General features: G+C 43.7%; 1 protein-coding gene across 2 annotated transcripts in view; it reads right to left on the bottom strand.

The window, feature by feature from the left end:
• Nucleotides 1–7,121: 7,121 nt before the first annotated feature.
• The window catches only part of usp37 (ubiquitin specific peptidase 37), an 84,688-nt gene continuing 66,020 nt past the window's right edge, over nucleotides 7,122–25,789 (bottom strand). For both annotated transcript variants that reach the window (XM_059967538.1, XM_059967539.1), the window contains exons 17-24: nucleotides 24,663–24,804; nucleotides 21,947–22,214; nucleotides 18,033–18,205; nucleotides 17,024–17,084; nucleotides 14,272–14,387; nucleotides 12,658–12,727; nucleotides 10,892–11,030; nucleotides 7,122–7,891 (exon numbers count right to left, since the gene is read on the bottom strand). In XM_059967538.1, coding sequence (XP_059823521.1) covers nucleotides 7,804–7,891; nucleotides 10,892–11,030; nucleotides 12,658–12,727; nucleotides 14,272–14,387; nucleotides 17,024–17,084; nucleotides 18,033–18,205; nucleotides 21,947–22,214; nucleotides 24,663–24,804 — 1,057 coding nt within the window. In that variant the 3' untranslated portion in view covers nucleotides 7,122–7,803. The remainder of the gene's footprint in view (nucleotides 7,892–10,891; nucleotides 11,031–12,657; nucleotides 12,728–14,271; nucleotides 14,388–17,023; nucleotides 17,085–18,032; nucleotides 18,206–21,946; nucleotides 22,215–24,662; nucleotides 24,805–25,789) is intronic.

The following is a 25,789-nucleotide window of genomic DNA, read 5'->3' on the forward strand; positions in this document are numbered from 1 at the left end:
GCCACGAATATGATTTCCCAGTATGTCAGAGCGGCGTGGAGGGAAATCATCCGCCAACTGGAAATTCCAGATGCGACCTACGACGACGACTGGTCACCCAACTTCAGGAAAGAGATCAATAAGTAGGATTGGGAGTGTTATAGAAAATTAACAATAATGATGCTGGAACATGACCTGAGTTGTAGGGAAGGGTTGAATAGTTTAGGACTCCCTGGAGAGTAGGAACATGAAGGGAGATTTGACAGAGGCATACAAAATTATATGGGATATATTGTAGATAGGGCAAATTCAAGCAGACTTTTCCCTCTGAGGTTGGGTCAGATAAGAACTGGTGTTTCATAGGTTTACAGTGAGAGGTGAAATCTTTAAGGGGAACTTCTTCATACAGAGGGTGGTGCAGTGTGGAACAAGCTGCCAGCTTAAGTAGTGGATGCAGGTTTGATTGCACCATTTAAGAGAAATTTGGGAAAGTACATAGATGGAAGGGTATGAATGGCTTCCACAGGATGGAGGAACATAGAACCTACTCCAATATCGATTCAACACATCTCTCCCACATAGCCCTTCAATTTTCTTTGATCCTTGTGCCTATCACACCAGCCATTACTGTTTGGTTCAGTGCAGCATCCCCTCACAATATCCGAGTTCAGTGAACTGTCAGGTCAGCAGAAAATGTCACCGCAGGACCAGTATGTGTCCAGGACAAAGAAGCGGGCAGGGAGAAAGAAATCATTTCAGACACTATTTGCCCTGTAAACTGCCTGTTCCAAAAGCTCCCTTCTGGAAAGCACTTAATACAAAAACCACACCATTTTAGAAGTTTATCCCCAGACAGTTGATCTGATCAACTATTCTAGCTATCCCCACAGCTCCCTCTATTACCTGTCAGTGCACTGCACCGTACACTTTAAACCACTTTTTCTAGTGCTATCTTAACTTTTTTATTTAACTCCTTGTATTTGTTGAATGTTGTATGTCACACCCTGACCAACGCACATCAAATTCCTAATACATGTAAATGCATGTGGTGAATAAAGTCGACTTTTGATCTAAAAGTTGAAGTGTCTCTATGTATTGCCTCTCCCACCAACCCTGGCAGCACTTTCTATGCACTCACCACTCTCTGTGAATCTGAAACCTATCTAGTTGTCCACCCCATCTGCACTACTGTTAGTGCAATCACATCCTTCTGCTAACATGATGTAGCTGTGGAAAAACTTCTCTACAATTCCAGCAGAACATCCTTGCTCTCGTACAACATCTGACTCTGCATAGTTGTAATAATCCACCTTAAAGGACATACTGAAAACGCAGATCACGAAGGACTCCACCCACTCCCAACAGGGAGGAGCTACACAACATCCATGCCAGGACCACCAGATTTAAGAAGTTACTTCCCCCAATCTGCAAGGATGATCAACACCTCCACCAACTAACCCATCCCACCACAACCCCACTACTTCATCATTTCCTGTCAGTCACTTTATGAACTAATACTCCCGTGCTTACTGCCACTCTATGGCATACAATCTATGTATATAAGCTATCTTATATATTTATGGTGTACTTTTATTATTGTGTTCTTTATCTTACTGTGTTTTTTATGCTACATCAGATATGAAATAACAATTATTTTGTTCTTGTTTACACTAGAAATGACATTAAACAATCTTGAATTCTGAATGAAGAGTCTCAGCCCAAAACATCAACTGCTTATTTTCCCTCCACAGATGCTGCCTGACCTACTGAGATCCTCCAGTAATGTTTTTTGTCTAATAAAAATGCTCTCAACTCCAATCCATCATTGAAGATGCTGACTCATGTTGGGCAGTATTGGTGGCAGGCAATGTTCCCTTCTCATTGCTGCCATGGGGAAGGGGGTACAGTCTTGGGTCCTACACCACCAGGTTCAAGAATAGTTATTACCCTGCAACCAAGAAGCTTCTGAACCAGAATGGATAACTTCACTCACCTCAATGCTTAACCGATTACACAACCTATGGATTCACTTTCAAGGACTCCACATCTCATGTTCTCAATGTTATTTATTTATTTATTTATTTGCTTTTAAAAATATTTGCTGTTTGTCAGTCTTTGTGTGTAGTTTTCCATTGATTCTACTGTATTTCTTTGTTGTACAGTGAATAGCTGCAAGAAATGAATATCAGGGTAATATATGGAGACAAATGTACTTTGACAATAAATTTACTTTGAAATGAACAGTTGAGGTTTTAGTTTGAGACTACAGCTGGATTGAAAGATTGATCTGAAATGTTGACCGTCAACTTCCCTCCATAGATGCTACCCAACCCACTGATTTCTTCCAGCATCTTTTGGTGATACTCCAGATTCTAGCCTCCTTAGCCTTTTGTCTCTATTCCACCACTTGGTTGAAGAGAGGAACCCAATTCCATAACCTTCTAGGTTGCGGAACCAAAGTTCTCATCTGAAACAACTGCTCCTCTTTCCACAGATACTAGGATTGGGCAGGAGGTAAAGAGGTCTGAAGTCCCACACCAGCGGGTTGGAACATCCAAGATGGTGGCATGAAGCAGCTTGCAGCGGCCGCTCCGGAGCTGATTATCTGTTATTTGTGAAGCAGGGTGTCATGCACAATCATAATCGGTTGAAAACAGACGTGGGAGCATGGAGGAACACTGGGAAATTTCCAGGAAGACCTTCGTTGCTGCTGCTGCTGTGAGGCCCGGGACTCTGCTGGGTAGAACAGGCCCCCAGTCCTCGGGGTCGCGTTGCTGATGGCCGTTGGCGTCTTAATATGCTCGGCAGAGGATGGTGCTTGGAGAAGCTGTGCCAGAGGCTCGGAGGTTCAATGGACTCTGAGTCCGCTGCGATCAAGTTGCTTTCGGTGTGTGCTGTGTCTGCGAGGCTGGGTATGACGGAGCTTTCATTGTGTGCTGCGTCTGCGAGGCTGAGTCAGGTGGCACCGTGGAAGTCCATAGTGGGGGTATTCCCTTCTGCCGCCGGCGTGGGACAATGAGTCTCTCGGGACCCTGAGGACTTGTGGAAACTATGTGGTGGTTTCTTTCGAACTTACAGTCTTTTAACATCTTTGGACTATTTTTACTGTGCCCATGGTCTTTTTTTTTATCAATTATGCTATTGTTTACACTGTTGTAACTATGTGGTTTTGTGCAGGTCTTGTAGCTTTAGTTTTTGGTCTTGTTTTGTCTGGTGGATTTGGAGCTGCTTTCCGGGGAACGCGTTAAGATGGTAGCGTGATATTAATACGCAGCAGCCTCTCCAGTCTCTGGATTGGGGATTGCCAAATGTTATGTGGATTTTCTGGTGTAGTCTGTTTTGCCATATGCTTTTGTGATATCATTCTGGAGGAATGTTGTCTCATTTTTTAACTGCATTGCATTTGTGGTTTCTAAATGACAATAAACTGAATCTGAATCTATTTCCCTCCAATCATTCACAACCCTAATCACTGCATCAGTATAGCAACACTACGACTACTTTTATCACTTTGCACTAACATGGGTTATGAATTTTTTTGTTCTGATTTATGTTTTTCTTTGAAGGCTGCCTATATGATGGAGTTGCTGCAAGTACTCGAGCAGACATGTGTATACAGCAATGAACTTGACTTATTCAATGGTCTTGGACCGATTTTCATCCAATAGGGTAAAAAAGAACAAGCCCACAAATGGACAGACTATTTATTTGTTAAACAGATTCATGAGTTTTATTGTCACAAATCAGATCTGCAGGAGCTGTTTAAAAAAATCAAATCATCACAGGGACAGCAGCAATAGTCACAGGCAAAACTCATCTGCTAAAACACAGAAAAAAACCTTAAATATAGGAAATGCTGCTCTCAGTCACACCTGAAGGGAGACAATCTTGCATCACCATGGACTGTGGACACAGGAGATTGTACACACCAAACCAGTGTAGGTGGGGTTGTGAACTGAGCCCTTATTTCAAGAAAGAAGTGTCACATCCACGCAACTCTTATTGTCTGCTCTGACACAAGATCATTTACACACATAAATATCTGGATAGATATATATATATTTATATATTATATAAATACAAGCAGTCACACTGGAGACCCGGTTGTTGTGACTTGGCGGCTAGGCCATACTCAGGAACTGGACAAATAAAAAGTGAGAATTCCAGAAAATCAGCCCTTCTGCTTGTCTTCTGCTGTAGACAGAGGAGCACGCCGTTAGTGAGCGTTATAGTGAGGCTCAATCTGGGCCCTCAGCCTGTCACTGTCATCAGTGCTAGTGTGATTGTCCCTCCTGCTTGAATACAGAACTATAAACCCACACCCTCCACTGTGATCAGTGTCTAATGGGACAACGAGGGAAGTCTGGAGGGTACAGTGACTGTCTTAGTTCCCTGCAACATTAAATCAGCCCAGTCCTAGTAACAATCTATACAAAACCTTCACCATTAATGAAGTTACTCCACAGATTTCACACAAGGAATCCTAAGTGCAAGGAAAGGACAGAGAGAGAGATACATGTAGCCTTCAGCACTGGGGGCAACTGACTGCCCGGAGGGATGGGGAAAAAAAGATAGATGTGGTGTCCCAGGGGCAGCTAGCTTGGAACAGAGCGTTTCCGGAACATCATAACCTGCCATCACTGCCACCTCTGCTTACTGTCAAATGTGAAACCCGGATAAATGAAAGTCAGGTAAACATACAGAGGAAGAAGTGTTTGTAGGAGTACTTGGCGGAGACAAAGATCAGATCTTTAAGGGCGACCTCAACTAAGAATTGTTGAACTATAAGTTATTGCAAACAGATACAGGCCAGCCTGTTGATCAGAGGTCTGGCCACAACACCAATGATTGTTTCAATAGCAATCAGTTCAAAGATAATTAGGGAAAGAACAAAACCTCTGCACTACCTGAGAGTGCAGCATCAGTTGATTACTTCAGTGAGATTGGGAGCTGGAGAAGAGAGTGAGATCCCAATTGAGATTCAATCTGACCTCGGACAGGACAGAATATGTTGGCTAGTCATTCTCGCACTGCCAGGCAGGGAGCATTCAGGCACCAGAGATTAGGATTAGTCGCTGACAAGTATGTCCTGATCCTATGGGTCTGTCAACCTCTGACTGCAGGCTGCCAGGCCTCAACAGGACCTGGTGACTGGCTCTATGTATCAGGAGATGGGAGGAAGGGACAAGCAAGGACAAACACCAGGGAAGCTGAGGGGCTGGTGTGGAAAGATAAGCTTGCTTAAGTGAGGAGGTCTCCCAATAGTTGTTCAGTGAGGTTTCATTTGACTCAGTCTGTGCAAATGTGAATGTTACTCCTGCACTAATACAGAGCAGTTGCTACACTCTGGTTAACATATTAGAGAACAGGGCTAATGGCTGGAAATTTATAGAACTCAGGTGATCTGGATTGTGACAACCAGATGAGGGACATGTGTGAAGAAGGTGTTCTTCCCTTTCCCACTCAGAGACGGGGTATCTCTGAAGTAGCTTTCATCTCATACAGATAGACAGCACTATCCCCTAACTTGGAGGGAAGGTGCCCCCAGTTACCATCAACCTCAGAGGGACATCCCCACTCACCCACCACTGTCCCATTCCATATATAGAACCTAGCAAGCTGATGGAAACAAAAGGGCAGGCCAGTATTTGATCCACAGAACTGACCCTGGGGGAGGGTGTTCGGGGGTGTGGGGGTAAGGGGCATTCCTCACAGCCCGGTGTTCAAAAGTACCAGACACAATAGTTGACTGATCCAGTCTGCTGTACGGACAGGACAGCAGAATCAGTGCTGGGAAAGACTTACTGCAGGGCCCAGTTGCGGTCTGATAACATTCTCAGCCTTTCGCCACCCCATCTTTACATTGACCATCGCTGACAAAGCTAGTGTGACCTCACTTGCCAGAACAGGGGCATTTGGCCTTCACGTAAAATTAACTGAAGCCAAACGATGCGAGTTTTCTTCTTGCGCTTTATTTTTAATTAACACATAACTTAGTGAATTTAAATAAACATTAAAAAAATTTTTTCCCCTACTTATATGTTTTAGAAAGTCAGTGGGATTTAGAAAATATGGAGAAGGCCTGACCACGTGTCTGTGGAGTCCATGGGCAGAGCCTCAGCTCCCACTACCCGAGGCTTCAACACCGCTCACAGATTGCTTCACCTCACTACAATCACCACAGTGCAAAGACTCCACAACATCAGGGGCGAAAAAAAAGAGGCAGTGAGAAAATGCAGGCTGGGACAGACACTAGCCATCCAATAGGGGAAGGGAGACTGACAGAATCATAGCTGAAGAAACAACACACCAAAGGAGGTGGATATTCACCATGCTGTCTCTAACTGCAGGCTAGATGCAAAGATGCACCTCAAATTTAACAGCGGCACCTCTGCACATCTGGAGTCTGGTGCAAAATGCTGGGAGCTACTGAGACGGCAGTCTGTCTAACACTGGGAGTCTCAGCAAGGACTGGTTCACTGCAGAAACATCGCACACAAGGGTGCCGTGGTTACAACAGAACCACTTCTAATGCACTGACTTATTCAATGCATGCTCAGCTATGCGAGGGAGTCTAAACTCTATGGATCTTATACCAGTGAGAAGGCATTACAACCTGTGTAGATCAATGGGGAATGACCCAACCCCATCACATGTGATCATTCAATGGATGCTGCAGCTTGTTTCCACAGTCAAGGACCTTCCCTTGTTCTTGGAAAGACAAGAGCACATCTTGGGTGAGGCAAGGCAATGGTTTCCAGGGCATGGACCTCGAGGTGCAGAAAGTAAAGTGTAGAGTGAAGTGGTGTTGCTGGAACTGAGGGATTCTTCCTCACCTCAACACAGGGAGTCAGAAAGATCACTAGAAACCCTATAAATCTTGATAAAATCAAAACACAATTAACAGTAGATACCTCTTTGATAAGGGCGGCTTTCATTTAAGGCACACAAGCTGGTCTGTTGCTGTGTGAAGACTGCAAACCCTTGTTGCTGGCACAAGCATGGGGACACCTTGATTACCGACTTCATGGCTGCTCGAGCACAAAGAGGGAGGGAGGGTGAATGGGGCACAAGGCTCCAGCAGATCGGAAAGGCCACAGCAAATGGTCAGCTGGATGAGGAAAGCCAAGATTCCTAAGTCAGGGAGGGTGGGTGTGGGGGTTAGTTCAAGGCTCTGAAAGAACAGGCAGCCACAGCAACTGGTCAGGTTGGACAAGAAAAGCCAAGATTCAAAAGTCTTCCATACTCCCAAAGAAAAAAAAAACATGACACCCCATTGGAAACATGTTAATACAGAATTAATGCTACAGCCTTCAAAAAGAACCCTTTACATATCACAACTCAACAATACAAAATGAAGTCTAAACCTTGCTTCAGCACTACGGTTTGAATGCCTTGGGGAGCTCCAGTAAGCTTAAAGCAACCACGTGAGGCTATGAACCAGGACCACCAAAACCTCATTGCAAGAGCAATTTTAGTTTGATATATTATATATTTTTCTTTTAAAAAGAAACATAAAAAACTCTCATGTCCAAACAGCCTCATGGTAGGATTCCATCTTGAATTCCGTGGGAATCTTTGGAATTAGAGACAGATTGACACCAGTACCAGACCAGGATTCATAGGAAAAAGTCTGGTGCAAGTTGCCTAGAGGAGTGAGCCCAACACACCGTGTTGAACTCCAGCACCTTTCCCTGGCTTGGAATGACCACAAGGGTCAGCACCCTGACCAGAGATCTATCACTATCTTGAGAGGTATTTTTCCCCCTAGGACTAGCTGTAAACGATATTCAGTCCCTGGTTTGATTAACTTGCCACTGTCTGTCACAGAGGTTGTAGCACTGGTCTGCTGCAGTCCAGACCCGTTGGCTGTTGACTCTTCTCTGTCTCCACCAGCTCCTCCAGTATCTCCCTGTGGACGGGATAGAAGGGAAAATGGTTTAGTGATGGAAGAGCTAGAGGTCAGAAGCAAAGGGTTTAAGGTGAAAAGTATTTTGTAGAATTGGGAACTGTAAGCATGTAGGACATGGGTGGCCCATTTACTCCTATCCACACTTAACAGATGATTTCACCTGGTCCCTCGACATGACCTGTTTGGTCAAGAAAGCACAGCAGCATTTCAACTTCCTGAGGAGTTTGGGGCAGGTAGCAAGGCACCCCACCAATTTTTTTACAGAACCATCGAGTGTGCCTTGCTTTACCTGCTGCATCACTGTCTAGTGCAGAAATTATAAGGCATCTTACTACAAGACCCTAAGGATTGAAAACTGCTGACATATTGGGGTCTCTCTTCCACCCATCTGAGATAATCTGAGATATTTACCAGGAGTGCTGCATACACAGAGCCTTTAGCATCGTCAATGATCCCTCCCATTCAACCAACAATCTCTTTGACTACCTACCATTAAGCAGAGGGTACCACAACTTTAGGGACAGGACTATTAGGATGGGAAATAGCTTCTTCACCCAGCCCTGCTGAACTTCCTGCCACCACCTAGACTTACCATGTATGAAGTACCTGTAGCGTTATACTGTTTACTTTTTAAACTTGTGTCATAAATGCACCTTATTATTTGTGAATTTATTTGTGGTAATATTACTTTGTGTTGTGTGTGAGTTAGTGTTGTGCACCTTGGCCCAAAGGAACGACGTTTAAATTGGCAGTATACACATGTATGGTTGAAATGACAATAAACTTGAACTTGAAGTAAGTTACAATAGTAGAATTTGGAGTTGGACAAGACGTTGTTGTGGCCTAATTTGGAGCATTGTGTGCAGTTCTAGTCACCAACCTGCAGGAAAGTTATCAATAAGAAAGAAAAAGAACTGAGAAAATTTACAAGGATGTTGCCAGGACTTGAGAACCCGAGTTATAGGGAAGGGCTGAATAGGTTAGGAGAATGTAGGAGATTGAGGGGAGATCCGATAGAGGTTTTCAAAATTATGATGGTTATAGATAGGGTAAATGCAAGCAGGCTTTTTCCACTGGGGTTGGATAAAACTAGAACTGTTCACTGAAACCTCATCCCATTCCTGCTTCCCCCCTCACCTTTTTCCTTACTTGCCCATCACCTACCTCCGATGCTCCTCCTTCCCTTTCTTCCACAGTTGTCTACCCTCTCCTCGCAAATGGGACCAGCTTGGATGGGCCATCTTAGTTGACATGGACCTACACTGTATTGATTGACTCTATGACTAGTGTCACAGTGAACCCCATCTGATTTCCTAACGCTCTCCTTTTCCAGTCTGGCCTGTACACAGCTCCAAACCAACCCACTCACCAATGTGGATGAATCCTTCAATCTGACAACAGGTAAGTTTCTTCAACCCAGACTTACTGGACTTATGAAGTTTAATCAATAAAAAGCATAATGCTATTACACCACTTGCGACTCAGGTTTACCGTCTGTAAGAAACTTGTATGTTCTCCCGTGATCACAGCGGTTTCCTCTGTGCATGTATGCTAACTTGTATGCTTCCACTGCCAGTGTAACCAGTTTCCAGTGCTTCCTCCCACACTCCAAAAATGTTCTATGGGCTCCATGGTTAATGGGTTAATTGGTTCCACGGGTGTAACTGGGCAGAACTGGCTTGTTGATCCATAAAGGCCTGTACTGGTCTATATCTAAATAAATAACCAAACAAATTTCAGCAGGAACCTTATTTCCCCCACATCACATTAACAGGGCATAGATTGGAAACACTGGTATCTTTTACCCCAGTATTGAAATACCTAATATGCCAGGGTGGCACAGTAGGGTATTCATTAGGGTAACGCATTAGCCTCCCAGATTCAATTCTTGCCACTGTCTGAAAGGGACCTGTATGTTCTCCCTGGGACCACATGGGTTTCCTCCGGGTGCTCCCGTTTCCTCCCACATCCCAAAGATGTACCAGTTAGTAGGTTAATTGGTCACTTGAATGTAATTGGACCAGAAAGCCCTGATACTGAGCTGTATCTCTAAATAAAATTAAAATAACAATAGAGGTCACACATTTAAGATGAGGGGGAGTTCGAGGAAATGTGAGGGCAAATTCTTACTTTAAACAGAGCGGTGAGTGATTTTAAAACTGTCTTTAAAAATCAGAACTGGTGAAGGGTGTCAGCCTGAAACGTTGACTCTTTATTCCTTTCCATAGGTGATGCCTGACTTGCTGAGTTCCTCCAGCATTTTGTGTGAATATACAGAGAATGGAGGGATGTGGGTCTTATGCAAACTGAAGAAAACAAGTTAGTTAACTGGCACATGTTGGCTGAAAAGCCCGTTCTTGCACTACATTGTTCAATGTTTCTACCTTTATCATCCCACCACTCTCTGTGTATAGAACTTAACTCTGACAATCCCTCTACACTTTCCTCCAATTACCTTAAAATTATGCCCCCTCATATTAGCCACTTCTGCCCTGGGAACAAAAAGTCTGGCTATCCACTCGATATATATCCATTATCATCTTGTACACCTCTTATCGTCACTTGTCATTCTCCTTCACTCCAAAAAGGAAAGCCCTAGCTTGCTCAATCTATCCACATTAGACACTACCTGTAATCCAGGCAGCATCCTGGTAAATCTACTCTGAAACATCCTTCCTATAAAGAGATCACCAGAACTGAACACAATATTCCAAGGAGGAACCTTCACCTATGGTTCGAGTTGGCAAGCCATTGCTGTCCAGGGTAAATATCTCTGGTTGTCCACTCAATCTGTGCCTCTTATCATCTTGTACACATCTTGAAATAGAACTGCTTCCCCAATCCCCAGGGTAAGTGATCAATTGTTACTGAGGGCGGATGATGCCATTAGTCAGACAAGCAAAAGACAGGGGAAGCCTTGAAGTGAGCGCAGGTGGGGTGGTGCAACATTATTAGGTGGACTGGAAAGGGCAGCAAGATCCATGCATGTTCAGCTCTTACTTGTGCATGTAGAAGAATATGTAGCCACTCTTGTCTCGGTCTGCCTGGACTGTTCCCTCCACTGTCCGGGACACCTCCAGATCATTGTAAGTCAGCCAGGTTTGCTTCTTTATGTCGAACACATCACTGATGTAGTGACCTTCACAGGGCGATAATTTCAACAATTGTTAGTTGGGTTAGTAGAAGATTATGTAGACATTTGAGATTGCTGTTTTAATAAGATTAAAGAGCGTGATAGGCTTTGTCACATGTACATCAAAAACACACAGTGAAATGTCTCATTTGCACCAATGACCAACACGGTCCAATGATTGTGCTGGGGGCAGCCAGCAAGTGTTGTTATGCTTCCAGTGCCAACGTAGCATGCCTACAACTTATAAATTCTAACCCGCACATCTTTGGAATGCGGGATGAAACTGGAGTACCCACAGGAAATCCACAGTCACGTGGAGAAGTGCAAACTCCTTACAGACAGCAGGATGAATCAAACCTGTCAGTTATCGCCAGTAATGTAAAGTGGTTGTGCTAACCACTAGGCTACTGTGCTACAATCCTAATGTAGAACGTGGTCAAGCTAATTTATTTTCCTTAATTGCCTCACATTCTTCAATTTTAAATCTTAACTTGCAGACCAGACCTATCTTTTCTCCATATTTACTTAGAAATTATTTGCATTATGATCACTAGTTACAACATGTTTCTCCGACACACACTTCTATCAGCTGCCTTGTCTCATTCCCTAATAGGAGATCAAGAATCACACACTCTCTCGTTGGGACTTCTATGCACTGATTTAGGAAACATTTCTGAACACATTTGACAAGTACTATCCCAGCTAGTCCTTGTACGACATAGGATTCTGTTGTTCTAACTAATGAATCCCCTCTTACCATAGTTCACCTCTTCTAATTCCTTCCCTTCTGAGTCACAGAACCAGACTCAGTGCCAGGGACCTGACTGTTGGGTCAACCCCCTGATACAGTATTCACCTGTTGCTGAAGGGGATGGCCACGGGGTTACTCTGCATTGAATGTTCAACTCCTTCCCCCTTCCTGACTGTCACCCAGTGTCCTGTGCCCTACATTTTCAGTGTAATATTTCCCTACCTGTCATATCTATCAACCCCTCAGACTCCTAAATGATCCAGAGTTGATCCAGTTCCAACGCCAACTCCTTCATGTGGAGTGTTAAAAGCTGCAGCTGGATACATTTCTTGCAGGTGAAGCAATCAGGTGATTTCTTGGTGAGGTTGATAAAACATACTGACTGATTGATTACAGGTTGACTGCAATTCTTTGAAACAATGACATGGGGTTTTCTACAAAACCTGTAAATGAACTCAAGGTTATGGTCTAACCGCTGTGTAAAGCCACTAAGCTCGAGCCTCTGCAATGGAATACGAGCCCACAAATCCTAACTCAGAGTAAAGAATGCCACCCACTGGGCTATGACAGACATACCTTGAGAAGGTGGTGTTCATCATGAAGGAGCTAGGAGGTGCCTTCTTCTCGTAAGTACCATCAGGGAGGAGGTACAGGAGCCTGAAGACCCACATTCACATCCCCTCCACCATCAGATTTCTGAGCATTCGATGAACACTACCTCTCTTTTCCACTCCTTATATTTTTTATTCCTTATACTCCTTATAACAGTTTTTTTTGTCTTGCACTGTACTGCTGCTGCAAAACAACTAATTTCACAATGTACAGTATACTAATGATAATAAACTTAGTTCTGGTTAGGAATTAAGGGTGTTAGGTACCTACCAGAGGAAGAGGAGCTGCCGATGTGACTGACAACACTGATCAATCTATAGGAGTGGACGAGCTCACCAGTCTGCAAGAACAGGAGGCAGTTAGTAAACCATCTCAGTCTGTCACAGTACATCCATTGCAACAAAGGCATGCCACACTGGACCCTGGAGACCAGGGCTGACCTGCCTCCAGACTACACATCTACCAGATGCACTCAAGCAAACCCCCAGACTTTTTTTAAAACAACACACCCCTAACCCATGATGTTATCTAAGTGGATGATCAAGAATGGAGTGCAGATAAAGTAAATGCAATCGGGCCTTTTCTACTAAGGTGGGTGAGAAGAGAACAAGAGGTTAAAAGTGAATGGTAAAGAACAAGGAGACTCTGAGGGGGAACTTCTCTCAAAGGGTAGTGTGAGTGTGGGCTGCTAGCAGAAATGGCGGATACGGGTTCAATTGTAACATTTCAGCGAAGTTTGGATAAATCGATGAATGGGAAGGCAATAGTTCAGGTGTGGGTGGATGGGACTAGAAAGGGTAATAGTTTGGCATGGACTGGTTGGACCGAAGGGCCTGTCTATGTGCTGTACTGCTCTATGACTAATGGGTTCACGTTATCCTCACCAGCCTGATTCGGAAGGGCAGTTCAATTCGGAGGTACAGTCTACATACCAGATGTCTATCAAAATATGTCCCAAAACCAGAGGAGGTTCATGAGAATGACTCCAGGAATGAAAGGGTTAACATACGACACATATTTGACGGGTCTGGTTCTATATTCGCTGGAGTTTAGAAGAATGAGGGGGGAGAGTCTCATTGCCACAGAGGGCTTTGGGAGACCTTGGGTACACTTAAGCAGAAGTTGATGGATTCTTGATGATTAAAGCTGTCAAATATTATCGGGAGAAGGCTGGAGAATGAGATTGAAAGTGAAAAATACATCAGCCATGATGGAATGCAGGAGCAGACAATGAGCACAGCCAACTATGGCAATACTGGCACAGATTCACCATCCTGTGGCTAAGGAAATTCCTTCTCATCACTGTTCTAAAGGGATGATCTTTTAATTTGAGGCTGTGGCCTCTGGTCCAAGATTCCCTATACTATTGGAAACATCCTAAGCACTGTCTAGGTCTTTCAATATTCAGTAGGTTTCAATGAACCCCTTATGTTTCTGAACTCCAGCAAATACAGGACCAAAGCCATCAAACGCTTCTCGTATGTTAACCCTTTCATTTCCAGAATAATTTGCATGAATCTCCTTTAGACTCCCTCCAAGGCCAGGACATTTTCATAAGGGGCCCAAAACTGTTCACAATACTCCCAACTGCATTTGTGGCTCCCAAATCTGCGGCTTTGTAATCCCAAACTTAATCTGTATTAGTGATTAGGGCACAGTCTGTTGCAACCACTGTCCTACCCCAGCTACTAAGCACCCTCTAATGCCCTTCGCTTGGACAACATCAGTGGCGTGGAGAGGGGAAACTCGCAGCTTGGGCAACTGTCGGTCTTCCATAAAAAAAAATCTTGCCCAGGCTTGCGCCCTGGAAACTTTCCAAGGCGCAAATCCATGGTCTATCCAGATGAACGGAGGCCTACTAAGTACCCAGGTCCATCTTCTCACCTCAGCATTCCTCTTCAATTCCGCAGCTTCAGCTTCACTGTAATCCATGTCCAGAATTTCTTCATTGCCAGAGTCTTCATCCGAGCCCATGAGATCTCCAAATGAGTTATTGAACTCTGCAAGTACAGTATCATTGTTGTCACAATAAAATGAGATTAAAATTACAACAGTATTATTGTCGGGAAAATGCAAATTTGTGTAAAACTGTTAGCTCTATGCACATTTATTAACTTTATTTGTCACATGGACACCGAAATTTCTCTGGAGCAGTGGAGGCTGAGCTGAGATCTGACAGAGGTTTATAACATTATGAGAGGCCTAAATAAAGTAGACAGACAGTATCTTTTTCCCCAGGGTTGAAATCTCTTATAGCAGAGAGTATGCATTTAAGGTGAGAGGGAGTAATTTCAAAGGAGATGTGAGGGGCAAGTTTAAAAATAAGTGGTGGGTACCTGAAATGTGCTGCCCAAGTTGGTGGTCGAAGCAGATACATAAGGAATTTTTAAGAGATGTTTAGAAAGGCACATGAATGTAAGGAAAATGGAAGGATATTGACATTTTACAGGCAGAAGGGATTAGTTTAGTTGGCCATTTGATTACCAAGTTAACTGATTTGGCACACCATCATGGCCTGTACTGTTCTATGCATTACTGTGAAATCCATAAGGCCAGAAGACATAGGAGCAGAATTAGGCTATTCTGCTTATCAAGTCAGTTCCGCCATTTCATCATGGCTGATCCATTGCCCTCTCAACCCCATTCTCCTGCCTTTTCCATGTAACCTTTCATACCCTGACTAATTAAGAACCTTCAACCTCGGTCTTAAATACACCCAATGACCTGGCCTCCACAGCTGCCTATGGCAATGAATTCCACAGATTCACCACCCACTGGCTAAAGAAATTTTTTCCCCTCTTCATTCTAAATGGACACCCCTCTATATTCTGAGGCTGCACCCTCTAGTCTTGGACTCCCCCAACACAGAAAACATCCTCTCCACAGCCACTATATTTAGGCCTTTTAACATTTGATAGGTTTCAATTAGATCCCCTCCCCCATTTTTCTAAACTCTAACGAGTACAGGCCCAGAGCCATCACTCACGTGATTAGCCTTTCATTCCTATCACGCTCATGAACTTTCTCTAGACCCTCTCCAATGTCAGCACATCCCTTCTGAGATAAGGGCCCAAAACTCACAATGCTTTATGAAGCCTCAACATTACATCCTTAATTTTATATTCTAGTCCTCTCGAAAGGAATGCTAATATTGCATATGCATTCCTTACCACTGACTAAACCTGCAAAATAACCTTTAGGGAATCCTGCACAATGACTCGCAAGTCCCTTTACACCTAGCAGTTTTGAATTTTCTCCCCGTTTAGAAAATAGTCTGTGCTCTTATTCCTTTTACCAAAGTGCATGACCATACTTACCAAAACTATATTCCATCTTTGTCCATTCTCCTAGTCTGCCCAAGTCCTTCCACAGCCTCCCTGCTTCCTCAACACTATTTGCAAGCCCACCAATCTTCATCTCGCCTGCAAACCTGGCCACAAAGCCATCAATTCAATTGACATGCAATGTCAAAAGCAGTCTCGACACAGACCCCTGGGGAACACCAGTAATCACTGGCAGCCAAGCTGAAAAAGACTCCCTTTATTCCCACTTTTTGCCTCCTGCCAGTCAGCCAATGCATTATCCAAGCGACTATCTTTCCTGTTATACCAGAACTCTTATTTTGTTACACAGCCCCATGTGTGGCACCTTCTAAATTAGAGACCTGCACAGATTAGAAGAACAGGCAAAAAGTGGCAGAAAAATATAGGGCATTGTATTGTCATGTACTCTGATAGGAGGTTTCAAAACGTAGACTATTTTCTAAATGGGCAGCGAATTCAGAAATCCAAGATGCAAAGGGACTTGGGTGTCCTCATGCAGGATTCACTAAAGTTTAACTTGCAGATTGAGTCAGTAGTAAGGAAGGCAATACAATGTTAACATTCATTTTGAGGGAACTGGAATATAAAATAAAGATGTAATACTAAAGCTTTATAAGACATTGGTGAGGCCTCAATTGGAGTACTGAGAGTTTTGCATACCTTATTTAAGAAAGGGTGTGCTGACATTGGGAGAGTGTTCGAAAGAGGTTAATGAGAATGATTCTGGGAATGAAAGGATTATCATATGAGAAACGTGATTGGCTCTGGGCTTGTACTCATTGGAATTTAGAAGAATGAGGGGTGGATCTCATGGAAACTTGAATATTGAAAGTGCCTGACAGAGTGGATTTAGAGAGGATGTTTCTTATAGTGGGGGAAATCCAGGACCAAAGGGCACAGCATCAAAATACAAGGACATCCCTTTTAAAGACAGATAAGGAGGAAATTTCTTTTGCTAGAGAGTGTTGAACTACAGAATTCATTGCCACAGATAGCTGTGGAGGCCAAGTCACAGGGTATATTTGAAGTGGAGATTGACAGGTTCTTGATTAGTAAGGTTTTCTTTCAAAGGTTACAGGGAGAAGGCAGGGGTATGCGGTTGAAAGGGATAATAAACCAGCCATAATTGAATGATGGAACAGATTCAATGGGCTGAATGGGTAAATTCAGCTCCCATGTTTATGGTCCCTTCCAAATAAGATAATAGCTATTAATTCTTCACTACAGTGCTTGTGAAGTGTGCATAGTCACATTTAGCTATGTGTCAGTGAGATCACTTCAAAGCTTCTGACAAATAACACCAGAAGCCTTACCTTGGATACTCAACTCCGTGGCTCGTTTCAGGTCGTCATCTTCTTTCATCTCCCGAGCCTCCTGATCAGTCAAAGAGAGAGAAAGCTTTCAGTAAGGACCCTGGTTTAACGCCCAACACTTAGAACAATTATCACATATTACCCAGGCATGAGGAGCTGGGGATCACAGTTCAGACTCCACCTCCGTAACAGCAAGGCTGAGAGAATGCCATGCCATTTGGAGATGCAGTTCTTTACGCTAGACCACAGCTGAAGCTATACCAGAGATCAAATTGGCCTTTTTAAAAATTATTTATTTTTTCTAAAAGTGATACAGCACTGTAACACACCCTTTTAACCCAACAAGCCCAATTACACCTATGTGACCAATTAACCCAAGCTGTACATCTCTCGGAATGTGGGAGGAAACCCAGGCAGTAACGGGGAGAATGTACAAGCTCCTTACAGATAATAGCAGATGTTGAACCCCAATCTTACAGCTGGCGCTGTAATCGCTATGCTTCCAAGGCACGCCCTTTCATCTTCAGTCAGCAAGAATCGAACTCTGATCAGTGATCACTACAGCTGTATTACGTTGACTACTATGCTACTGCACCACCCTGACTTTCTGGGAGGGTAATGCTGAATGGATCCAAGACTCTGCAGTTACCACAAGCAGCATGTGGGGCACCATCGTAGCACAGTGGTTACTGTGACACTATTACATTTCAGGGCATTCTGGAGTTTGGAGTTCAATTCCAGCACCATTGCCATCTGTAAGGAGTTTGTACATTCTTCCGGCAACAACATGGGTTTCCTCTGGGTGTTCTGGTTTCCTCCCACAGTCCAAAGATGTACTGGTTAGTAGGTTAGATATCATTGTAAATTATCCAGTGATTGGGCTGCTGTTACATAGGTGGGCTGCTGGGTGGTGCACAGCTTGTTGGGCTGAAGGGACTGTTCCATACTCTTATCTCTAAATAAAATAAATAAACAAACATCACCATGAAGTTAAGGTTATGGAACTGACCTGTTCCTGGAGACTCTGGGCCAGAGCCTGCTGCAGCTCCTGTTCTTCCCGCTCTCTGTCTAGATCATACTGCTGTATCCAGTCCATCTCACCCTGAGAACCCTTCGGAGCCTTCGGAGTCTTATTCTCCTTATTCTCATCAAAGTCCTTTATGGCTTCAGTGGTGTCGGTTCCTTTGGAGGTGAAGAGAGGTTGAAAGTCAGTGGGTTACAGAGTGCTATTTAACTGCTCATTCCAGCCCAGAGTTACAACTCAAGGGAGTTTCCACCTGTCTGTGAAATGAGTTTGCAGAGTTTTATGAAAATTCTTATTTGCTAATATATAGCCCAGTCCTTGACACAATGTAAATGAACCTCAGGGTTGTATATGCTGACATACATCATACAGCACACACTTTGACAATAAATTTACTTTGAATTTTGATACAGCATTATATGATAATCACACAAGCTAAAGAGAGGGTGGCTTGGTATCTAGAGAAGGAATGTTTTCTTATTGTAGATTAACAGCTCTGTTTTGGAACCAGTGATGTGTCTGCCCTGGGAATCTATGCCAAGATGGCAGTTTACAATGTTTAGCTGCACACCTCCGGCCCTGGAAAAATGCAGAGGAAACTTCACTTTGCACTGGTATCCTGTGACAGATGTAGGCTGGATTGCAATATTTAAGAGAATAAGTACAGATAAGTATATGGATGTGTCGAGTATGGAGGGCTATCGTCCAGACACAGGTCAATTAGACTAGGTAGAATAACAGTTTGGCATGAGCTAGATTGGCAGAATGACCTGTTTATTTATTTATTGATATACAGCATGGAACAGGCCCTCCTGGTCTTTCGAGCTACACCGCATAGCAACCCCTGGTTTAATGCTAGCCTAATCAAAGGACAAGTTACAATGACCAATTAACCTATCAACCGTTACATCTTTGGACTGTGGGAGGAAACCGGAGCACCCGGAGGAAACTCGTGCAGTCATTTGGAGAACACATAATCCCCTTACAGGCAGCTGCAGGAATTGAACCCAGGTCGCTGGAACTGTAAAGTATTGTGCTAACCACGACGCTACCAGGTCACCCTGTTTCTGTCCTGTAGTGCCATATAACTCAATGCATTAGTAGCTACTTTAGGGAGCTATGGACTTGCACTCTCCAGGTCTTCCTGTATATCAATACTCCAAGGTCAGTCCCTGCAATTTCCTTTAAGTCCAACCAGATTTTAACTCCTCATTCTTGCCTGGAATGAATTCCATGAGCTCCACTCCATCCATCTTGCCAGCTATGCCTTTTCCTATCTTTAGACATCCTTCTTCACTATCTACCTATTTTTGCGTCTTCTACAAATGTACTAATCAGACCTCTCCGTATTCCCTTTGAAGTCATTTACATATATTACAGACATGATTAGTCCAAGCACCAATCCTAGTAGTACACCATTTGCTACAGACACCCAGTAGGTAAAACACCCACCCACCACTACCCTCTACCTCTGATCATTGACACAATTTTCAATCATTTTGTCAACACATCTGATCTCTTGTGCCTTGACCTTTTGGACCTTGTCAAGAACCTTACTGAAGTCCATGTAAACCCTGTCTACCTTCACCAATTTTATTAGTCAACTCCTAAAAAATAAAACTGATTTGAGACACAATCTCCCCTGCACAAAACCACAGTGACTCCTCCTAATCAGACCCTGCCTTTCCCATGAGACCTCTCTCATGTTGGAGGAGCAACGCCTCATATTCAGCCTGGACAGCTGCCAACCTGATGGCATGAACACTGATTTCTCTAACTTGCAGTAATTCCTCACTTACTTCTTCTCACCTGCCTGGTCCCCTCTTCTTTCCCCTTCTCCATAGATCACTCTCCTCTTATCAGATTCTATCTTCTTCAGCCCTTCACCTTTTCCACCCATCATCTCCCAGCTTCTCACTTCAACCCCTCCCCCACTCACCTATCATCTACCTCACCACCTGCCCGCCCCCCCACCGCTTTATTCTGGCTTCCTTGCCTGACCCGCTGAGTTCCTGCAGCATTTTGTGTTGGTTAGTCCCTGACATTCCAGGAATGGGGATATCATTTCCCAAATCTGGATAGTGCGTAGACAGAGATGCACATGGATGATAGAAAAATAGAGGGCTATGTGGGAGGGAAGGGTTAGATTGATCTTAGAGAAGGTTGAAGGGTCAATGTAACATTGTGAGCCAAAGGGCCTGTATTGTGCTGCACTGTTCTATGTTCTGAAGGAAACCTACTTGCAATACCAGTCATAAACAGCTTCCTAAGTGAAAGATCACACTGTTGAAAACAACTTTTACAGTTATTCAATTCAGTGGGTACAATAGAAGAGCATTACCCAAGAAGGCAAAATTCAAAGATCCCAGAGGGTCTCAGCCCAAAATGTTAACTGTTTACTCTTTTCCATAGATGCTGCCTGGCCTGTTGAGTTCCTCCAGCATTTTGTGTGTGTCCTCTAGACTGTGCCGTCTTCTCGCAACTACCATCAGGCAGGAAGTACAGAAGCCTGACTTCTCACACCACCAGGTTCAGGAACATCTATTGCCAAGTGGCTCTTAAATGTCCCCAATTTATCTGCCACCACCACTGGTGTATAAAAGAAAACTACCTCTGACATACCCCGTAATGTCATGGAGTCACAGCACAGGAACAGGCCCTGTGGCCTATCTAGTCCATTCTGAACTGTTACTCTGCCTCATGCCATCAACTAGCAACTGAACCAAAGCCCTTCATACCACGCCTATCCACGTACTTATCCAAACTTCTCCTAAATATTGAACCCACACCCATCACTTCCCATGGCAGCTTGTACGGTCCTACTTGTAGCACCTTCTGAATTAAGAGGTTCCCCTTAAACACTTCACCACCTAATTTCCTCCCACCGCCTTGTATTAACCACTTCTGCCTTTGCAAAGAATGCCTCTGGCTGTCCAAGATGCCTCCACAGAGAAAAAACCCTAGCTTGCTCAACCTTCAATCTATGTTCAGTTATAGTTTAATTAAAATTGTTCTTGCGAATGCTGTTTTTCTGATGCTATATGCCTGTGATTATGCTGCAAGTTTTTCCATTGTACCTGTGCATAGTCATGGAGTCCTACAACACAGCAAGCCACAAGACACAGAAGTAGGATTACACCATCCAGAATCTGCTCTGCTATTCCATCATGGCTGATGTTTTATCCCTCTTAACTCCATTTTCCTGCCTTGTCCCTGTTACCTTTGACATCCTTATTAAGCAAAAACCTATCAACCTTTAAATACACCCAATAAACTGGACTGCACAGCCATCTGTGGCAATGAATTCCACAGATTCACCACCCTCTGGCTGAAGAAATTTCTCCTCATCTCTGTTCTAAAGAGACATCCTTCTATTCTGAGGCTGTGCCCCAAGTCCTTGACTCCCCTACCACTGGAAACATCCTTTCCATGTCCACTCTATCCACACCTTTCAATATTCAATAACCTTCAATGAGAGCAGATCCTTCAGCCCTTCTGATCTGCCTAGTCCCATCAACATTGTTTACATGACAGTAAGTTGCCCTGCTGTTAAGAGGATCCCCAGTATTTGTGACATTTACCAGGAGCGTTGCAGACAAAGGGCCAAGAACATTATGGAGAATCCCTACAACTCATCCCACAATCTCTCTGACCCATTACTGTCAGGAAGGTGGCACAGAAGAATCAGGACTAGGACTGCTTCCTCCCCAAGGCTGAGAGACTAATGAATACTCTGGCACCACCAAGGCCTTGTCACTAGGACAGCAAACTGTTTACTTGTGCTGTGCACTACATGCATTCTATTAACTTGTTATTGGTAACAGTTTATTTTATGTGCTGTGTGAGATGTGTGTACAGTCAGATGACAATAAACTTGAACTTGAATTGTCGTGACCCACCTGTGTCAGTGGGATTTCTGGATTCATCTGTTGCTGTCCCTTCGTGCTGTTCCAAGAGTTCTTGAGCTTCGTCATCCCCGAAGCCGGTGTCAGGGCTACTGCTGGGCTTCTCCTGATCCTCCTCTGCACTGAGGGATAGAGAGGTTTCCTGCTTGCTGATCTCCAGCACGGCAGCCAACAACTCGTCGTCACTCATCTTGTCAAAGGAGGAATCCAGCACTGCTGTGGTGGGCAGGCGCTCTATCTCCTGCTTGCTTGCTTTCAAAGCCTTCCATGGGGATAGAAAGCACAAGTCAGATAGCTGGCCAGTCTCAGTCTTAAATTCAAAACAATCTTTTTATGGTATCTGGGGACCTTTCCTAAATTACTTTTCCAATTTATAAAGTTTAACCGTGCATAGACTTTTATGTATATTTTTATCTTCTCTTCTTAAGTGAATTTTTTTTTCTAATTATCCATTATCACCCATCAGCTTTTTTCTTTGGTAGTTGGTAGGGGGTTGACTTTCTTTTATATAAAAAAATTATTTTATGATGTATGACCTATCTTTAAATTTTTGATTACAGAGTGGTTTACCTTTATGTGATATGCTATAACATTTTGATCAATTTTATTACAATATATGAATGTACACAATTTATGTTGAGATGTATCTATGTGTTGCACTTTGTAAATCTTGTTTTTATCTTCTGAATAAAAATATTGTAAAAAGAAAAAGAAAAGCTGGCCAGTAAGCATAAAGATGACAAGATGAACTCACATCATACTGGATACAGCCTAGTCCATCACAGATAAAGCCCTAATCACTACTGAGCACACCTACACAGAGTACTACCACAGAAAAGTACAACCCCACCCCACCCAGCAGGTCGGGTAGCATCCATGGAAATGAACAGACAACATTTCAGGCCGAGACCATTCATCAGGACTGAAGAGGGAGGGAGCAGGGACCCCCTCCCTCTTCAGTCCTGACAAAGGGTCTCGGCTTGAAACGTTGACCGCTCATTTCCACGGATGCTGCCCGACCTGCTGAATTCCTCCAGCGTGTTGTACATGTTGCTTCGACTCCAGCATCTGCAGAGTACTTTGTGTTTCCCACCCCACCCATCCAAGCCATGCTTTTTTTTCAATGCTATCATCAGGAAGGATACAAAAGTCTCAGGAACCACACCACCAGTTTCAGGAACAATTATCCTACCTCAACAATCAGACTCTTAAACAGAGGGGATAACTTCACTAACTCCAAACTGAACTATTTCCACCACTTCCAAGGATTCTTCATCTCATGTTCTCAACCAAAGGTGCAATTTATGTCTCTTTATGATCAGAAGACACTGCTGGTTAACAAAAACATCAAGTACTGCAGGTCTACTCCATCAGTGAGTTGCTCAATAGCGATGGGAGTGGGACTAGGTACAGATTGTGTTGCCACATGCTACAGGAAGGCGTTGGAATGCAGTGTGCATTCATTTGTGGATGGATGCAGGCTTGCTCTTGCTTACAACATCCAAACACCATCAAAATTCAAGACATCACCCTCAAAGACTTGGGCAGTATTATATTTCTTTTCATGTGGCTATGTTTACTTATATGTGCTGTATGCGCCTTGTATGACTGTTGGTATTGTGTTTTGGACCTTGGCCCCAGAGGAATGCTGTTTTGTATGGTTGTATTCATGGATATTCACGTATGTCTGAATGACAAATAAAGTTGATCTTGAACTTAATGTAGTGTGGGCAAAAGTGGCAGCTATGATTAGTGGTTGGGTCTTTTCGTCACTCTGTCTTTCCTTTCACAGCTGTTGCTTGTTCTCTGTGGCAAAGCGGAGGTCACTCTCGTGTAGCACAGCTCCCTCTTGAACAGATTTCCTCCAGGTGTATCTATTGAGTGCAATGTCCTCCCAGTTTTTAGAAGTAATATTGAATCTCTTCAGGCTGATTTTGATGTCACCTTTGAAGCGTTTTCTTTGACCACTAGGGGCTCACTGACCTTCCTTCAACTGGAGGTAAAGGATCCACTTGGGGAGACAAGAGTTAGGTATCCGGATGACATGACCTCTCCATTGCAGTTGGTGCTGCTTTATTGTGGTGGAGATGCTATTCATGTTGGCCTCCTCCATTACTCTGGTGCTAGTGAGCCTGTCCTTCCAGCTGATCCTCAACATATTACATTAGGGTTTTTGCTGGTCTTGTTCCAGGGCTTTCAGGTGCCGACTGTAGGTAGTCCATGATGCAGCCCCACAGAGAGTGGTGGGTGCAATGAATGTCCTGCCAGGGGTGGTGGTAGAGCCAGATACATACAGGGGAGATAAGAAACTCTTAGACAGGCACATGGATAAAAGAAAAGTGGAGGGCTATGTGGGAGGGATGGGTTAGATTGATGTCAGAGCAAGTTAAAATGTCAGCATAACACCACACGCCTTAAGAGCATGGAACACAGAACATTACAGCACAACACAGGCCATTTGGCTCACTATGCCGTGCTGACATTTTGACCTATTCTAAAATCAATTTAACCCGTTCCTCAGCACAGTTGTACTGAACTGTTCCACTGTTCTATAAAGACAAAACTGTGGACTGAAGATCCTGTACTCTTCTATGTTCTACGTTCAGCACATGTTGGCTGATAGGCCTGTTCCTGTGCTGCCCTGTTCCATACTTGATCTTTCTAAAGATTGGGAGTGGTTAAAGCGAATCCTCAGGGGTGCTGGCCTTACCAGTTGCATTTCTTCATCCTCCTGCCGTGTCTCTCGCTGAGCTTGCTCATTCATCTGCCTGCTGATCACCATGGCCCGCCTCACCTGCTCATCCTCACTGTCTGAGTCTTGGATCACGATCGAAGACTTGAAACAGTACTTCCTGTGCGAGAGAACATAACGGGAGGTTGTAAATGGGCAGCCCGAGTTAAGGAGCAGGACTTTGCCTTGATATAGCAAAAATCATTTCCACTAAACCAATGCAGCATGTTCTAAAATACTCTCTTTGTTCTGGCTCTGGGTGAACTACATTCAAAGCACAGTGAGAGGACCACCAAGTGACCTGTTAATGTAGTGGTTAGCATTATGCTATTACAGCACAACACTATTATAGCGCCAGCGATCAGCGATTGGGGTTCGATTCCTGTCGCTGTCTCTAAGGAATTTGCTTTTTAACCATATGGGTTTCTTCTGGGTGCTCCAGTTCCCTCTCACATTCCAAAAAAGTGTAAGTTAGGGTTAATAAGCTGTGGGCATGCTATATTGCTGCTGGAAGCACAGCAACACTTGTGGGCTGCCCCGCACATCCTCAGAGCATGTTGGTCATTGATGCAAAATGACACATTTCACTGTGTGTTTGTACATGTGATAAATAAAGCCAACCTTTCAAGAAGCTCAACCCTTATTTGATAACTATCATAAGCTATATGTGGATTCAGTGGAGAGTCTAGTTCATTTTGATGCTGTGGGTCACATAGCATCTACTCATTCACAATTTCCAGCAAATTTCTAGGCCATTTTAGAAGAATGGTGGGGGGGTGGGGAAGCAGAATCTCAATGAAATGTATTGAATATTGAAAGGCCTAGAACAGGGGTTGGCAACGTTTACCACTGAAAGAGCCAATATGGACCCATTTCCCACAGAAAAGAAAACACTGGGAGCCACAAAACCCGTTTGACATTTAAAATGAAATAACACTGCATACAATGGTTTTTTTTGCCTTTATGCTATGTATAAACAAACTATAATGTGTTGCATTTATGAAATTGATGAACTCCTGCAGAGAAAACAAAATTACATTTCTGCATGCAACAAAAACATTTTGAACTCCAAAAAAAAGACGTTGGGTTGAAGGTTACTCCATAGG

Source organism: Hypanus sabinus, chromosome 4 (assembly GCF_030144855.1).
Source record: "Hypanus sabinus isolate sHypSab1 chromosome 4, sHypSab1.hap1, whole genome shotgun sequence".
NCBI classification, from domain to species: domain Eukaryota; kingdom Metazoa; phylum Chordata; class Chondrichthyes; order Myliobatiformes; family Dasyatidae; genus Hypanus; species Hypanus sabinus.